The 17,449-nt window shown below is 42.3% G+C and overlaps 1 protein-coding gene across 1 annotated transcript in view; it reads right to left on the bottom strand.

Annotated features, from left to right (window-relative positions):
* The window catches only part of LOC109307664 (unconventional myosin-Vb-like), a gene marked incomplete at its 5' end in the record, with an annotated part of 224,144 nt that overhangs the window by 27,506 nt on the left and 179,189 nt on the right, over positions 1-17,449 (bottom strand). The window contains 2 exons of the mRNA XM_019531676.1: positions 3,814-4,025; positions 6,246-6,357. Of these exons, the coding sequence (XP_019387221.1) occupies positions 3,814-4,025; positions 6,246-6,357 (324 nt within the window). The remainder of the gene's footprint in view (positions 1-3,813; positions 4,026-6,245; positions 6,358-17,449) is intronic.

Below are 17,449 nucleotides of genomic sequence, written 5' to 3'. Positions count from 1 at the left end.
GGTGGGGGGGTTGGGCCAGGGCTGCACTCGGGCTGGGTGGTGGCGGTGCTGGGAGGGGGCTACGACTGCAGCCACCCCAAAATTCACCATATCCCCCCTCTCAGTGCTCCCCTGCCCACCCTGAGTGAAGCCCTGGCCCAACCCCTCCACCAGGAAAGCTTGGTGCAGCCCCAGCTGCAGCCTACAGTGGCAGCCCATCCTCACCCCACGCACAGATCCAGGGCCTCACACCTACCATGCCCTCCCAGGGCCTGTGCAGTGGCAGGAGCCATGCCCCTGGACAAGCCGATCACAGCTCCATCTCCCACTCCACCCCAGCTGTGCAGCGCATGCCCCTGCCCCAGCCCCACTCCCTTCCTCACTGCTGGGGCCTCAATCTGCACCTCCACACCCCCTCCTTCCCTCACAACAGGCTTACCAGCCAGACAGCTGCTCTCCACGCTGCTGGGCTGCTGGCCACTTGTGTGCTGCGCTGTGGCTGCGCACATGCACAGGGCATTTATTGATGGCATTATGAGCCACATCAGCCAAAAAAACCAATAGCTGATGCAGTCAGTTTTGCTCATCAATGCCGATCTCATATGGGACCAATGTATCAGTGCACCTCTAGTAAAAAGTGCTTCCTTTTATTTGCTATAAATCTGAAATCTGAGAATTTCAAAGGAGGTGGGGTTCTCAGAGAAACATGGTGGGTGAAGGGGTGACCTCAGCAGGAATGGCATAAATGGGTAACCCCAGGCAGTAATATCCCACCCTCTCCTCACTTGTTGTAAGCAGCTGGGATATGTACAAGGCCTCAGTAACTGTCCTCAGAAAGGCATGATACACCATCCTAGTTTGGTTTCTTTTGTCAATGTTTCTTTTCAACTACCCTGTCTCTCAGAAGTCTGCTCCAAGTGTGCCCTATGAAGGCACTTGACTACAATATGCCATAGCCCTGTGGCCTGCAAGTCCTCTTCAGTATGCAAAAAGGAAGTGCAACCCTAATGCTATAGGCTGCATTTTGGTTTTAAATCCTAGCTAAGCCAGGCAGTTGGCATCATGCCACTGCACTCCTGGGGATGAAGGGTTTTAAGGCCCTTCACATTCACTGTGGGCAACAGGGAAGGTTTGGTAGCTCTTTCCCTCAGCTGATTTTTCACCACAGGGCCACAGCTTTGTGGAGACCTCACCATCAATACCTAATCTCTGATATATTTTTTTTTAAGAGGTAATGGTAAGGCAGAGGGGTAGCTTTCAATTAGTTTCTACAAAAGGCAAATTAATATAAAATAGTTTGTAATCAAATTATGCATGCAGAAGATCTCTAACACAATGAGGCAAAGTCAACTACTACACAAGTCACTCAACCTTTTCTCCTATTGCTGAGTTGCTCTAATTTGCGCTGGTCTAATAAAAGACATCAGATTTACCCCAAGAACCTTGTCTGCTACTGCTGGAGAGACTCTCATGTGATGTACTTGGCATTTAAGCAAACCACCAGGACAGAGACCAATCATTTGTACCTACACAGCACAGGGCAGAATGGGAGACCCATACTGACCAGGGCCTTCAGCTACTACCCCTACTACACAGACACAAGGATAGAGGTTTGGGCTGCTTGTAAATAAGAAGCACCACCCGTCCTAGCTTTGCTCATTACAGAGGTTGCGGTTGCTTTATTCTCCATGAGGCAGTTACATAAAGACAAATAAATTAACTGAATTTAATTAGGAGGACTTGAACATACTTTTGCAATATTGTGAAATTTGTAGGAAATTAGTTTGTCCCATTTGAAGGAACAAAGAAATTCATCCCCCACTGTCTAAATTAGTTGGTAAAAATCAACACCCACACAGGAGATCAGGAGAAAAAAAGGCATGGACTGGCTGTATTTAAAAAGGTAAAGACACCTGTGGTGTAAGCTTAACCCAACAGGCAGCATCTTGCGTCACCCAAGTAACACCGTGTGTAGATGAAACGAGAGGCGGGCACACACTACACTTTAAAATGGGCTAAATGCTTTTGCACCGCTTTAATGGTGTCAGTGTTTGCATGCCTTGGCGGCATATTGTGCATTAATTCCAGCTGCTGTAGGAAATTCAGTAGCGCAATACGCCTTAAATGACTTGGGGTGCAGCAAACAAACTCCTTCAAGGAGTTTTATTTTGCTCCCCCTACAGCCGTGGAGCAAAGCACCGGGCTCCGTGCAGCTCCACAGCCCTGCAGGCAGCCTGGCAGCAGCCGAGGAAAGCAGCTCCGCCCAAGAAAAGCGACAAGCCTGATCTTTTCTGTACACCCCCCGCCCCCCGGAGCCTGCCTTAGCTCCATGGGGGCCCAGTGCTTCCCCCCGGGGCTGCAGTGCCCCCCTGGACTGCCTGAGTCATATGCCTGTGGGCAAGTGCCACTTGGGGGGGAGTCCTGCTGCTGCTGCAGAAGGAAGCACCAGCCCCACCACAGCCCAGGGCCCGCTCTGCCTGCCGGCAGCTTGCCCTCCCCTTCCTACTGGAGATGCAGGTAAGTCAGCAGGGTGTGTGCACGACACAGGGGTTTAATCAGCCCTAAAAAGAAGCAATGTTTTTTAAAACCCACCGCTTCAACTTAGGGCCACCGTTTCATCTACACACGCCCAGAGTTAGCTGGACAGTAGTTTATGTAGCAACACTCTTGAATGGAAGACTCATGCTAAGCAATAAGCAGTGTAACTGGAAATCTAAAGGGAACTCAAACTGAAGGAGAAAAAAAATTGCCATTAGGGCATGACACCCATCGGTTCTGGACCTCTGCAGCTAGCTGGGTTGGGCTGGAGGAAGTGAAAACAAACAGAGGCAAAAGAAGTCCGACACCCTTTAGCCTTGAGGTCCACTGTTAGTCGCATACAAGCCAAGTTGCTTGTTCAGTGGTGCACAATGGGATGGAAGAAGACTTTTGCCATCATGCCACTTTGCTTCATTTCTCATTTAATATCAAAAGCCTGCACTTTGAAGCAGTGTTATAAATGATGATAGCAGTGATTTGTCGGGTGCTAAAGCAGTGTTAGGGAGGTTCAGGTTCTCAGACTCAGCTTTGTATAGATTTTTAGCTAAACTTTTCTATGCTCTAAATAACCCCATCTCCAAAATCACCTACCAGAGGAAATTACTCCAAATCGTTAGAAGAAAAAGAGTAAGCCAAGCTTAAGAACAACCATGGGATAACAAATTGGGACCTAACTGATCTCCAGGAAAGGAAGTGTGTACCAGCTAGTCTACTGGAATTGGTCAGCAAAGGCAGAATCCAAATGCCATTGCTGATAATAGGGAATTGCCATTCAGAGAATGTGATAGCTTTATTAAAATTTCTCAAAGTACTTAGAGAATGGTTAGTACCATTTAGCTTCAGCCTAGCTCCTGAGAGGCTGGTAAGTCAGGAACATATGTGATTTATTGGTGCCCATAAATATCTTTTGCACTGGTGTTCAGAAAGAATCGGGCCAAGGAAGTATGGCTCATCTACTTTAAAATCACAGGGAGAGCTGAAAACATAAGGCAGCAATGAATCCTAGGAGTGACTCCCAGGGCACCATCCTTACACCCTCTTATACCTGGCATATGCATATAAAGAACAGACCATGTTCCAAGGCACAAAATGGTTAAAAAACACTTTTGTAATCCTTGGGTGCTGCAAGAGCTGAGTACCTCTAGTCTGGCCATTCAAAAATATTAAGTGCCCAGGTTTCATAATGCTGCCAGGTTATCAGAAGTTTAAATAGTTCCCATAAAAACAATAGCTAGAACTAGTCCCCACTCTACACTTCCCAGATAGTAATAATTTGCAGACCCTCCTGAGACTTACCTGCGAGCCAGATGTCCCCGTGTATACCTCTGTATGGTTACTGCAGCCTCCTTCATCCTTCTGTACTTCAGTCTCTGCAACCAGCCCCGCACAGTCTTCTGAATCATAATAGTAGCAGCTCTAAATTTATCTGCCCGGAGTTTCTCCAGATATGCCACCTGGCCTGCACGGAAAAAGATCTTGGTACGTCCAAACTGGAACTTGTCAGGATCCTTTTCAAAAGCATAAAGGAAACTTCAATTAAGACAAACATTTTCAAGAGGAACCAACATACTTGCTCAGCATAAAGCTGCAACGATTTGAATAAAAGTTACCAGTTAAATGACTGAGTTTCATCCTTTTAACCCTACTATCCTGACTTTTATGTACTTGTATAACCACTGGGGCAGGTTAAGGACCAAAACCTAAATATCAACAAAATAAGTGAGAGATTTGTCCCAGTGCATCAGCAGACACTAAAGGTTTTTCACCGTGCTCTGAAAGTATCCCTGGATCCCGGGGCCCTCCAACAATAGGGATGTCCAGCTTCACAGCATCTGGGGGCTGCACACCACACTGTGTACATGCCATGGGGGACCACATGCAGCACAGGCTCCCTATGACCTGCACATGCAGGCAGCAGGACCTCCACTCCTCATTGACATATAGGCAGTGCAAAACATCTCCCACCAGCCACGCATGGGCATCGAGAACTCCTGCTCCACTGTTATCACACAGACGAAACAAGTCCTCCTCTGAGGCCTGAACCCCACTGCCAGCACAGGTGCATATACGGGCAGCACAACCTGCCCCACTGTGTGGCTAGCAAGCTCACTGGGCCCCCTCCCACCATACTGCCTCTCCTCAAAGTCCCCAGCTGCCATGGCAGCAGAATCAATAGGCGGTGGAAATGGCAATAAGCCAAACATTAACCACTAATGAGCCACATCCAGCGTAGGGCAGGGCTGCCAGTGGACAGCTCTGCCCTACATCTTACCACAACTGCATGGGGTAGAATTGAGGACTGCTTTATCTTCCTTTCTGGTTTTGGTTTCTGTCTTTCCCTGCTATGCAATGAGTATTTAACACTAAAATTCCCACGTTCTCAGCACTCCTCATCGTAGGCATGTTCATGTTCAAATAAGGGCAACGATGAAAAAGGAGGACTCCTAGGCTGCCTACACCTTTTGTCAGTGCAGAGAACCAAAACCTAAGGTCCAAAGACTCCCAAAATTGAGAGGTGCAAGAGAGGATGTGCACTGGTTTAATTTTTCATGCTGCAAGTAACTCAACTAACTGCAGTGGTCACTTCACCCAGCATGTAAAGTGAAGCCTTTGCAGGACTGCAGCAATTCTCACAAAAGAAATAAGAGCCAGAAATAAAAGACCCAATCAAAGAGTCCAAGAAATGGATGTGAGCTTAAAAAACAGACAACGGAAAGAACTCCTAGGGAAATGCATCTCAATTTCAAAACCACTTGAGTTAGTGAATAACCCTAAAGAATGAACTTGATCCTAACTTGGCAAAGGCTGATTTGTCTTTTTTTTTTTTTTTTTTTGATTTTAAACGAGAACAAAAATTAACCACTGGAAAAATATTGCTGTGTGTGGGCTGTTCTCACAATGCAGGCATCCAATAAGAATTTCCGGGGCAGCAAACTTGTGATTTTACCTGCGTTCTCTTTTACTCATACAAGGAATTAAATGTGCAGATGGGTATATCTACCACAGTGATCCTAAACCTTTTTAGACTTGAGGCACCCCTTGATAGATTGGAGGTGCCCCCACAATAGACTGGAAGGACCCTCAGAAAATGCCAGCTTCTACGTTTCCCTCTGACTACAGAAAAAAAATAGACCAATTTTTCTGTTGCAAAGAACTGAGGAAGACCACGACAGGTTAGAACATTTTTAAAACTATTTGAAAACTTTGGGTTTATCTCATGAATCATGTTTGGACACTTAAGTCCCACGCTCATGGCAGCCTTTAAAGGATCTCAAGGCCCGCCCCAACCCCGGTGCCGTGGCACCCTGGTTGAGAATCACTGTGCTACAGCAGTAGGCAAGTTCTTTACCCATTTTGTCTCTTAACCTTACTTCAGATTCTTTATGCTATACACAATGTGTGAGACTGAACAATTCAAAGAGAGGGAAAAACGTGTTTTGTAGACATGCTAAATTGGTATAATCTACTGTACTGATTGGGCTATGCAATTCAGCTGCACAAAAAGGTCTTTTCAGCTTGAATGCAATCAACAGATCTCATGCCATGCCTCATTTACTCTCATTACTCCTTCAGAGATGATTTGATTCTGGAAGAAGCTCCTGCCGACACTAACTGCATCAGCATCTGCTGTTATAGCAGATAAACTGGGAGGAAGGAAAGGGGAGATGGTATCAGTTAAGAGTTTGCGCTCCAATGTTTGTTGCTAAAAAGTTTCAATCCTAGCTCACCGTAATAAGGTTTTCCAGCAGCGTTTTACAGATTTGTTTCTTGTCGTTCTTAGAGATATCCCTCTTCTTCATAAGAACACGATACCTATTCAAGAAGTCATGGTAGGACCACCTGTAAACAAAGCACAGAAAAAAGATCAGACAGCATATCAGGCCTTCTTTATTAAGCTAAAATCCAGCATTAGAGATCAACCAAAACCGGACCCTCAAATCCAAACCTTTTCACATTTGAGATAAAAGGAATCAAGAGGGCTTTGTTTAAATCAGATCAGCACCTAACCCCTTCTAATTCTGTCCTAGTTTGGATTCAAAACTGAAATTTGCTTTATTTTCCTGGTAGAGATGCATCTAAAAGATAACTTTTTGTGTGTATCTGTAAAGTATCACCACCAGGTTGGATCCAAGGCTCCTAGTGAGAAGCTTTACTGAGGATGCCTAGGCAAACAAGGTTATTTGGGTGAATCTGATATCTGTTATTAAACCAACTTAAATAGTTGGGAGAAAAGTTTTAATCAAGCTTTCATTTTTAAAAACGTCTTCATCAAGCTGAGGAAGCACCTGCAGCTGGTGTTCCTATCCACAGGCTCCAGGCTTAGGCAGCATCTGCATCTGAGGGTGCCTGTACATATACTCCAGGGTGGCAGGGGAGGAAAGGAGGGTGGAGGGAGGCATTTTAATTAGGGCGGTTCTTGGGAGTCACTGTAATTAAAATGCCACAGAATGTATTCAGTATCCCACATTTTAAAATAGTAGCAGGAGCATTTTAACTAAAGCATGTTTAACCAGCTTTCATTAAAGGGCCCCCACCACTATTTTGAAATCTGGGACGCTGAATACATGAGACGCTGGAGCATTTTAATTACAACGCTCCAGAAGAAATGATTAATCAACTCGGCTCTGACGCCTTCTAATCGGAACATGTGGGAGCACGTGTAGAGGCACCCTGAGATTCCTCTATCACAAGTCTCATACAAGCTGTCTGAAGGATTCACAAAAATATTACCCTATTTACTCTAATATAAGATGACCCCCCCACAATAATTAGATTCTGTACATGGAAAATTTGTATAATCTCATAAATTTTCTAGGTACAGACTCTAATTACTGGAGGTTTGCCTTGCATTTGTTCCCCTCCCACTGCTACTGCAGAGAAAATAAATCTGGGGGGTCAGGTTGCTGTCTTGCCCTCTGGCCCACACCTCCTTCCCCCTGCAGCCCCTTTCCTTTCTACTTATGGTCAGACCCTGCTCTCCTTGAACACACAGATAAGCATATTTGAAAACACTGATCTTGAAATAAGCATAACTTACATATAGTGCCCATTGACTGTTCATATGGAATTGATGCATTTTACTTTTTTTGAGACTGCTACAAGTTTTAGCACAGGTACTTCATAAGCACTTTTAATCAGCACTTTGTACCTACTTATATGCAGTACAGACTATGCATGATAGTGCAATTCATGAGCCAAAAGGCTCACAATTTATGATATAGTTCATTGGGCTGGGCTCCAGTAGAGTCAACAGCATTTCAGTCTACGGCGACCCTATGGCTCAATACTGCTCAGTATGTGTATGTACTCCAGATACACCCCCACAAAGGACCCATGTGCTAATTAGTACCCCCACTCCTAACTGGAACCAGGTGTTCCCATCATAACTCCTGGGATACTCCAAAAATTTATATGCAGATTCAGTGCAGGGCAACTTAGCTCATCTCCACCTCCTGGAGGGTGGGGCACACTGACAGTATGCAACAGGTTGAGAGAAAGGGCAACCAGGGTTCTGGGTGAACTGTTTGGGATCCCATTTGATGATGTTCACAAGAAATTTAAAACTGGCAAAGAAACAGAAATCATTGTAAATAAGAAAAAGGTGCAGCTCAGCTGTGGGAGTTGAGAGGAGTTTGAAATTTATTCAATGTAGTGGCTCACCATCACTTGAAAAACAGAGTTGGTGAGGAGGAGAGACTCTGCATAATGGGTATTATCTTATATTCTATTCAGATAGGCTGCACTAAACTATACTTATGGTAGGCTCCCATCAGCATCTCAGCCATGCTTAGATCAAGCATTTTTGGTACCAAGGGGACCGTGTCAGGCCTGGCTCTGGCCCTCCTGGTGCTGGCCTGGTATTGCAGTACCTCCAGGCCTAGTGCCAGTTCCCTGTGGAAGGAATGCCTGCCTGTTTTTGTTTTTTTGTTTTTTTTTTTGGGGGGGGGGGGGGTTTAGGGCCAAAAAAACCAAACCAAACCAAAACAAAAACAAAAACAAAAACAACCCCCCCCCCCCAAAATACCCATAAGTATGGTTTGCCCAGTATGGGCCATGTGTTTTATAGTCATGCTCAGTATTGGCTGCATCTAATCAGCTTCATAGATGGTTACCATTCCTGAGCACATGCTGCTTTTAGCAGCAATTAAAGATAGACAATGTATTTAATGTAGTTTCTTTGTATATGGATAAGGGGCTTCCCCCCCGCCCCATGCTAACTGGGGAAAGGCACCTCATCCTGTATTTGAGGAAATACAGGATTTTATATCTGTAAACAAAAAAACCCCAAACAAACACTTCCAGGGAATTTAGCCCAGGTCAGGACCGCTTGACAGGCTCCAAGGAAATTAACTGTTATTTTATCTGCATTCATTGTATTTGACAGTCTCCTAGATTGGCTACAAAAACCTCCTTTTTTACCTGAACTCTTGCATGCACCTTTGCCAAGATCTTAGTTGTGTGTGCAATGGTGAATAGTTTGCTTTGCTCCACACAGTTTACTGCATGACACCAGGCTTAACTAAAAGCAATACTATTGCCCCAAGAAGGCATAGATACCTTCCAGAGATATTAATGTGACTAATGTGTACAATTTGACTCAGCCAAAAATTAAGCAAACTAAATTAGTTGGATGGCACTGAATATAATCATTGCCCAATTGTTTGTTTCCCCAAACTCTGGTAGGTATAAATTAGGATCAATTCTCCTGATAATCATTTCATGCTGAGAATTTAGGTCTTTATGGCACATGCTTGAAGGTGGCTTCTTTTATGAAACCTTTGGACTGAGGACGTAAAGCAACTTCAGTGCCCGCCTGGAAGACACTGCATCACAAGCAGGGAAGTCTCAAACACAGCAAAGCTGTAATTCAAAGAATCAGGGTATTGTATATTATTGCAAGAAAAAGGCATCTCCTGCCATCTCTGTTAGATTTAGAGCCTGCAATCTGGATTCTGAAATTGGCTCACTATCTGCCAAGTTTCAGCCTTCTACAAATTAAAACAGCTGAATTATAGACCCCTCAAAACCAGGCTTTTTAATGGGAACACCAGGCGTTTCTGGCATGTCTAAGTGCTGCAATCATTATTTCAAACATACAGACAAAGAACGTCAAAGAAAAGGCATGAGCAACTACAAAACTCTACATTACTGCATAGACTTTTGTGGAACCATACTTATTCACTTGATTCATCTTTACACGTACTACTGCTCTGGGATTGCAATGGGGCCTGGAAGGAGGAATACACTATCTGAGAGTCGGGTGCAGAGGAGTCCATCACTTCTGTGGCAGCAACCTCAGATGAGTTTTTCTTACAACTGCAAAATTAAACTTATTCCTTCTATATTTTCTACATCAAACAAAAATTGTTACAGAGATTAAGTTAAAGCAGAAGGCCATCAACTCACCAAACAGCAGAGCTGTGTATGACAGCAACAGAAAAAGATTTTCCTCTAATGAAGCATGTTTCAGTAAGAAGCTTCCACAGATGTTAATGAGCAGAATGATGGGATTTAAAACAAAATGCACAAACAAACCGGTATTTTCTATAGTTCTATAAAATAAAATCTCCCTACAATATCTCACCTGCCATAGGCAAAATGTCAAGTTCTCATTTTCTTTTTAGCCCACCTTTACCATTTGTGTATTTCTCAGAAAAATATGAGCATGGAAGATTTCCTTTCAGTCTCAGGCAAAGTGTAAGGGAAAGTTAGCAGTTCAACAGGTTTTAGTTACATTAGTGATACATCTACCCAAACATTCAGGCCAGACTGCCACAGCTGATTTAGCAGAGGAAGAAAGCCTGGAAAATTACAGCAAGCCTTAGATCTCTGGAGCTCATGTCTTTGAATGTAGACTTATTAATAAAAATAAAAATGGGTACTGCAGTAGATTCAAGGAGTTATCATCAAGGGCTGGGTTACATACAGACACAAGCAAATAAGTATGACCTCTCTTCCAGTGCTTACCAATCCACTGTTCCAGCTCCAGTGGCCCTCTGGCCCAGGACACAGCACATGGTTGCTCTGGCCTCCACCTGGCCATAGGACAGTGGTGGGGCAGCTCCAGCCCTGGCTCAGAGAGGGGAGGCAGGTGTGTGACTCTGACTACAGCCTTGGGTTGGGGATGGAGTCAGAGCTGCATCAGCTGCCTCCCCCCTGCCGCTTGTATTCAAATCAAAGACTAGCCCCCATGTGAGATGGGGGGAACCTCATCTTGGAATCAAGTAAATACAGCCGTTGAGAGTAGATATTCACAGAGGTATCCGTGAAAGATCCTGGTACAAGGGTGAACAAAGCTGGCTTCAGTGATAGAACAAACAATGCTTCTTTGTCAGGGCATATAAAAGATCTGCTAAGGATAGCTATGCTAAGAGGGATGAAGCAATAGCAATTGCACAGGACTTACACAGAGGAAGGTGCACTTAGTTTTAAATTAATATGCATTGATAAACCACTTAAGGTTTAAGATGCCTCTAAGTAGTATAGACCAGTGGTCTCCAAAGTGGGGTGCACAAGATGATCCGTTGGGGTGAGGGAAGAAAATATCAGAACTTCTATTTAGATGTATAACTATACATATATTGGCGGTGCATGCTCAAAAATTTTTTACTGATAGGGGTGCACGATCAAAAAAGTTTGGAGACCACTGGTATAGACAACCTCCTAGCTATATGCTTCTGAGAGAAATTAGTATTTATTCCCCTCTCTTCTTTAATAGTACAATGAAAATAAAAGCCTAATATCATATATGAACACTTACATTTGGTGCTATTGTGCACATATATTTTTAAACTTATTGCACAGATTTGCTTCCTATTTAGCCTTAAAATATTATATATATATATGCATGCCTCAGCACTTCCATCTTCACTAAAATAAAAAAGTATGTTCTTGCCTTGTGTCAGCTAAGAAGTGATAATTAACGGGAGGTAAAAAAAATTAGTATAAATAACTGCCTTGGTCTTTCACCAAGACTAAGTGAATACATCTAGAAATTACCCTCTGACTACTGAGACAATATCACAACAGTCTTCTTCTTCTAACACTTCTCCCCCCACCCCCCAAATCTTATGTTGTAACATGATCATGTCACAGTTAACACGTGGTAACACACCTTTTCCTGGGAAAGGCTATACCCCTGAGTGCTATTAAACAAGACCATTTTCAGGTCTTTTACATCCATTGTTTGGTTGTATGACGACAGTAATTCTCATGGGACTCTATAGATAAAGAACTTACTAAAACTAATCTCCATGCTTACACAATTGAAAAAAAATTAATAGTATAACTGGTTTTGGTTAAAATTTCCAAATAAAACCAAAAATATCTCCGTGCTGACTCTGAGAATTAAAATAAATCTCAGCCACTAAAAAAAAAAGAAAAAGAACTACTAAAAAGTTAGCAGCAGCTGGGATAAGAAAGAAAAGAGTATAAATGAGCTAAGAACATGGGAGGATAAATTTATTAATTATTGTCAGCACACACATAAATTAAGGCAGCTTCCAGGTGAGCAGGGCTGAACAAACAGAAAAGACAAATCACCCACCTGGTTTCAATTATATAGAACAAGCCAACCCTATATACCTCTGGTTCAAAAAGGGGACAGAACATCCTTTAACCTGCTTATAAGAAAATGGCTTTGCCTGCCCCAAGCCCCATCAATATCAGTGCACGACATTAGCAGTCTGCCTATACTAGGGAGGCCTCTGATCCATCTCCAGAATACAGGGTATTCCCTTAGTTGGGGGGTGGGGGGCAAGAACCACTGCCCCCCCTGGCCAATTAGCAGTACGGGGCAGGGCCACTACTTCAGCCAATCAGCAGCAAGGGGCGGAGCCACCAAAAAAGGCCACCTCCCTCCCTCCATGGCTGGCTTGGAACCCTGCTCCTCCTGGCTGTGCACCACCCTCCCTCTAGGCACAGCCAACAGAATCACAAGGATAAATAATTGACATGTATTTCCACCAATGAACTGAAAAACAGAACTTTTTGCAGTCCATTCCTCATTTTGAAACGGATGAGGGACAAAGGGTTTAAAACCAGGACAGTCCAGTATGAACAGAACCAGTGGCCACCCTAGTTTATAGACAAGAGTTACAGGAATGGACTCTGGCTCAAGATTTCTTTTTGTTTTTTCCTCCTTCCCCAGTTAGGCTTCTATGGACTGAACAAATAAGGAATATCTGTTTTAAGGCAACATGGGTAAAAATCTTAATACAAATTCAGTAGATGGAAGTTTCACTTTTTAAACAGGCAAAAAAAAAGTTAAATATGGATTCACTCTTATTACATTAAATCAATAATATTACTTCGGTGGAACCATTTTCATCTCTGCAAGTTGGAACTTGAGTAATGGAAAGAAGCCTTAAGGTTTATGATTTACCATAATCTTTTATTACTCTCTGTTGCCTGAAATCGGTTTGTGAAAAAGTGGAAAATATTTTTTAAAAATCTTGTACAAAGAGGATTAGAAAGGTGTCTGGCTTTTGTTTTTCATTGCTTGGTATCTCAGACAGATTGCTTGTTTAAAAACTGAAGGGTACAAGTTTTTTTAATAGGGTTTGTGCAGTGGGGAAGGGAGAGGTGGGGAAGACCTCTCTCAACAGCTGCTGTGTTGTTTCATTTTACAAGGAGGTGACTGGATACAGAGCTGAATGGTTTCTTTTCCCAAGGGTTTTCAGCATGGGGATGAGTTGTGTATGCGAACTATACACACACAGACCACAAGTAACTCGCAGAAATATGGATGAACTGCAAACTGAGTTAATAGAGACCCTAATACCATAGTCTATAATGACTTTGCCATCAGCTAAGCATACAAAGCTTTGCTTAGAAGATCAAGAGTAAGAGACAAAGCCAGTGCCAAATGACATTAAGAAATCCATGCTGCTTAATGCTACAGGATGAAAGACAAAAATATGATACCTCCCCCCAAACTAAAGACTCTTTAGGATACATGGGCTGCAGATTCATAATTATTTTTGCCATGGCTTATTTTGCAAACTGTAATCTAGGAGATATCTCGTCCTGTTTTGTGCGTCTGTACCACAGTGGAATAGATTTGCCTTCCAATTAATTATAAAATATTCAGTTCAGAATTGTCTGCAATTAACAGTGTAAGCAAAAAAAGAGATGTAAAACAAATTCCATTATTTAAAATAGCATGGGCAAACAAATAAAGCAATACTAGTTGCCAAATTAATTTATAGACCATATTTCATTAAAAAGATGACGACTCGTAGCTGAAATCATATTATGAATAATGATTTTCTATATAAAGATGCCCATGAAACATTTCAATTATGAATGTGCAATGTCTGCAGAGTTTACCAGCTGTGATTTTATAAATAAATGGTACAGTGTCTCACTATCTAACATACAGCTCACGTAAAAAAACAAGACCACACACAACACATGGAAACGAAACATCAGAAATCTTTCATTGACATTGGAAAAGGCTTTTGGCTGGGTGAGGTAATAGAGAGTTGGAGTGATCCAAGATCCTACAGAAGTTGATGTGGATCAAAAAGTCACCTATTCCAGATACTGTCATTCTTTTTTTCTTAAAAACAAAGAGTGTCTCTACATAGTTCAATATTTAAAGTGACCGTTTAGTATTGGCGATACTAACTTGTACGTTGGTGCGAGGTGTAGGAGGAGAGAGGCTGGGGGTGAGGGGATAGGGCAAGAATTCTTGAGAAGATGGTAGGAAGATTTTACTGCTTTTCCCAGAGGTAAAAAGTCCTGAACAATGAACCTGAAGGTTTGTAGATGGCTGCTGTGAGCCACAGTCAAGTCACACACTATTCGTTGTTCAGGGAAACTCTGAAGAGTTGACAGAATTGTGTCAATCTTTAATAAATGTTGTCAGTTCAGTTAAAGATGCCAGATGTAAAATAAATTAAACTAACACTATCCCTTTCAAGTTATAGCTTTCCAAAATCTATTTGCTCTTGTGTTAAATTTAATAGAACAACTCTAGTGCAATTTTCCCCACATACAAGTTAAATCCTTACCATTAAAAACAATAAAAGTGTGACTTTATTTACTGAAGGGGGAATCTCGAGACAAATTCATGATGATGAAGGGGGAGCAAATCCTCTTTGACATATCTGTCACAGGGAATGTAGGATTTCCAGCTAGGATGAAACAACCAAAATTGAGGCATGCTGCCTAAGATTGAAAACAAGTTCTTCCACCAAACTGAACTTGGAAATTTGAAAGAGGGAGAAGAAGAAAGGTAGAGGAGAATATTCAATGCTAAATTATCAGGATCTCTAGAAAACTAGAACACCAATTCAAAGGAAAATCTTTATTTTAAAACAGAAGTTAGAATAATAATGATAAAAAAAATCCCTTCTAGAACTGAGCTGAGACCAAATCAGGAATGAGCATTCAGATTTGACAGGGAACCCCTCTTCCATCTACACATACTAGTTCTTGCAAGATTTTTATTCCAAGTAACATGCACGTGGTCACAAGATAACTTTTTCTTGAACCATTTCCCCCTATACCCACTTCTTGAACTGTGGAACATGGCCATGCAGTTTCAAAAATAAATAGGGTTCCATTTTGGAGATTCAAATCCAAATGTCCCTACATTAAAAGGTACAGGTGGTTTGGATTACAGAGCATAACTCTGAATTCTCTTTGAGCTAATACAAAATGCAACAAAAAATAGGGAACAAATGTTGGAAATTAATTGGTTGCCAAAGTGTGCCATTGATAGTTCTTTACATATTTCAAACAACATCTAATTAATCTTCACACCACCCTCCGCACACCAGGCAAGGATCACCACCTCTCGGTGGGGGGCAGAGAATGGTCTAGTGTTTGGGACACTAGTGTGAGATCCAAGAGACAGTGGTTCAGTTCCCTTCCCGGTCTGACTGTGTGCAACTTTGAACAAGCCACCTGGGCCTAGTACCACAAGAGAACAGAGGTACTTATGTCCAAAATGGAGACACGCCACATCTACTCAGTTGCCACCTTCCTAAATTTCAGAAGTACCTAAGGCCCCTGGCACACATTACACTTACCATAATGTCAAGGACTCCCAGCTACTTATCGGTAAAAGGGAAGCCCAAGATCATGATCCTGGGCTCCCCTTGTGTCAGCAATAAGGCATGATGGGATGGGATCTGATGCTCAGTCCCATAATCACGTGTGGCATGGCAGGAAGCACAGCTGCAGGGATACCACATCACATCCCATCATGCCTTTACCTGCACATCTGCCAGAGGCATGCACAGAAGTGCCGTATTCTTTACAGTGCTGAACAGCTAGACAATTTTCACACACAAGGTTTATCACAGAAATCTTGAACTAGGTATTCCCCTGTCTCCTGGCCAAAGGCTAGATCTGGTAGGCATTATCCAGTTGACAAACCTAAGGGATGGGCTTTCATCCAAAAATGCAGCAGCGGCTGCACTTGTCTTCAAAATACAAAGTAAGGGGGCAGAGAAACTGCCTCTCTCTCTCTACCTTCTCTTATCCAACAGTTCAATGGTTAGAACAAGGGTTGTGACCTTTGAGCAGTGGTGTACCAAATTAATGGTGCCTGATCCAAGAGGGGCCTCCCCTTGTAAAGGGACACTGCCAATTTCTCCCAACACCTATTTTGCCTGCTGCCACATGGTGCTCCTGGCTATGGGAGTGCTTCTTAATATCTGACTCACCATCCAATGCCACCAAATCGCCCTGGCACCAAACGCTGCTGCAGGCTCTCAATGCATTCGCAGATTGACTGATCACAAACAGGAAGAGACTACATCTCGGCATTCAGATTGCCAGTATTCATTGTGGAATTCATAGCATGCAGTAACTGGGTACCAATAATATGAATGTTAAAGAAGGAAAGAGAACAGGTCTGAAGGATAAAATAGTTTCATAAAGTTCTCAAGCTCAAAAGGCTCCCGAACAAGTGTTTGTTATTGTTGGTGAAGAGCCACATCATTTCAGTATCATGTTTTTTACAGATTAATCTTCCCCACAACCAGTTTCTAAAAAGATGATAAATGATTTTATAGCGGAGAGATGTTCCATACTTTAAGCATAAAACCCGATGATGGATGCACTATCCAATTCTCTAGGACACTGCATTCATCATGGTGGTTTATGTACATAATAATGAACATATTTCTTAACTATGGCGTAGCATTTCAAATTGAATGATACATTTTCATTTTACTTCAAATAGTTGCAGAACACGGTATTTCATGAAAATGATAAAATATAGTCAAGCATGTCCTATATCAAAGATGGGAGCAATGCCAAAGTTTTCTTCTAGTAAAGTTTCTTTCTTCTTTTAATATGGGCAGGTTGTTGGTTTGTTTTTTTTTTACTTTTCTATTTTTTTAAAACTAGGTAAAATTTTACTCTATTAAAAATAGTTCAGATGAGCAATTATGGAAATTCAGGGTCCTAGAAGAGAATGGTTTCATACAAAAATACTGGCTATTGATTATATGTCATTTAACTTTCAGAGACTAATCTTGTAATAAAATGCTGGCAAAACAACATTGGGGTATGCACAGAAACTATGTTTTCTCATAGTACCAGCAGGAAAATCTGTCCAGATACAAATCTCCCATTTTGAAATTCTCTCTTGAAAAACTGAAGTCTTTTCATGACCATTTTTCAAATTCCAAATGACCCACACATTTTTAATTTCAAACATTTTAATTGTTCAAAACCATTGTGAACAGTTTCAGTTCCCAGTCCTGTAAAATAAAAGCTTGGGTTGAGGGGAGGGAAGGGGGAAAAAAAAAATAATCAAACTTATGGCAATAAGCTCTTTCCTATGATTTACTCCACTGACATCTGCATTAGGAAATGGGAGTTACACGAGTTATTATTTCTACATATTTATTGTACAGGATTCATCAAGGTTTTATGCTGGGCTGAAAGGCAAGGAAGTGACCTTGCGTAT

The sequence above is a fragment of the Crocodylus porosus genome, unplaced genomic scaffold (assembly GCF_001723895.1).
Source record: "Crocodylus porosus isolate Cpor-Errol unplaced genomic scaffold, CroPor_comp1, whole genome shotgun sequence".
NCBI lineage: Eukaryota > Metazoa > Chordata > Crocodylia > Crocodylidae > Crocodylus > Crocodylus porosus.
Note: the sequence above shows the minus strand (reverse complement) of the source record. Positions and strands in the feature narration are given on the sequence as shown.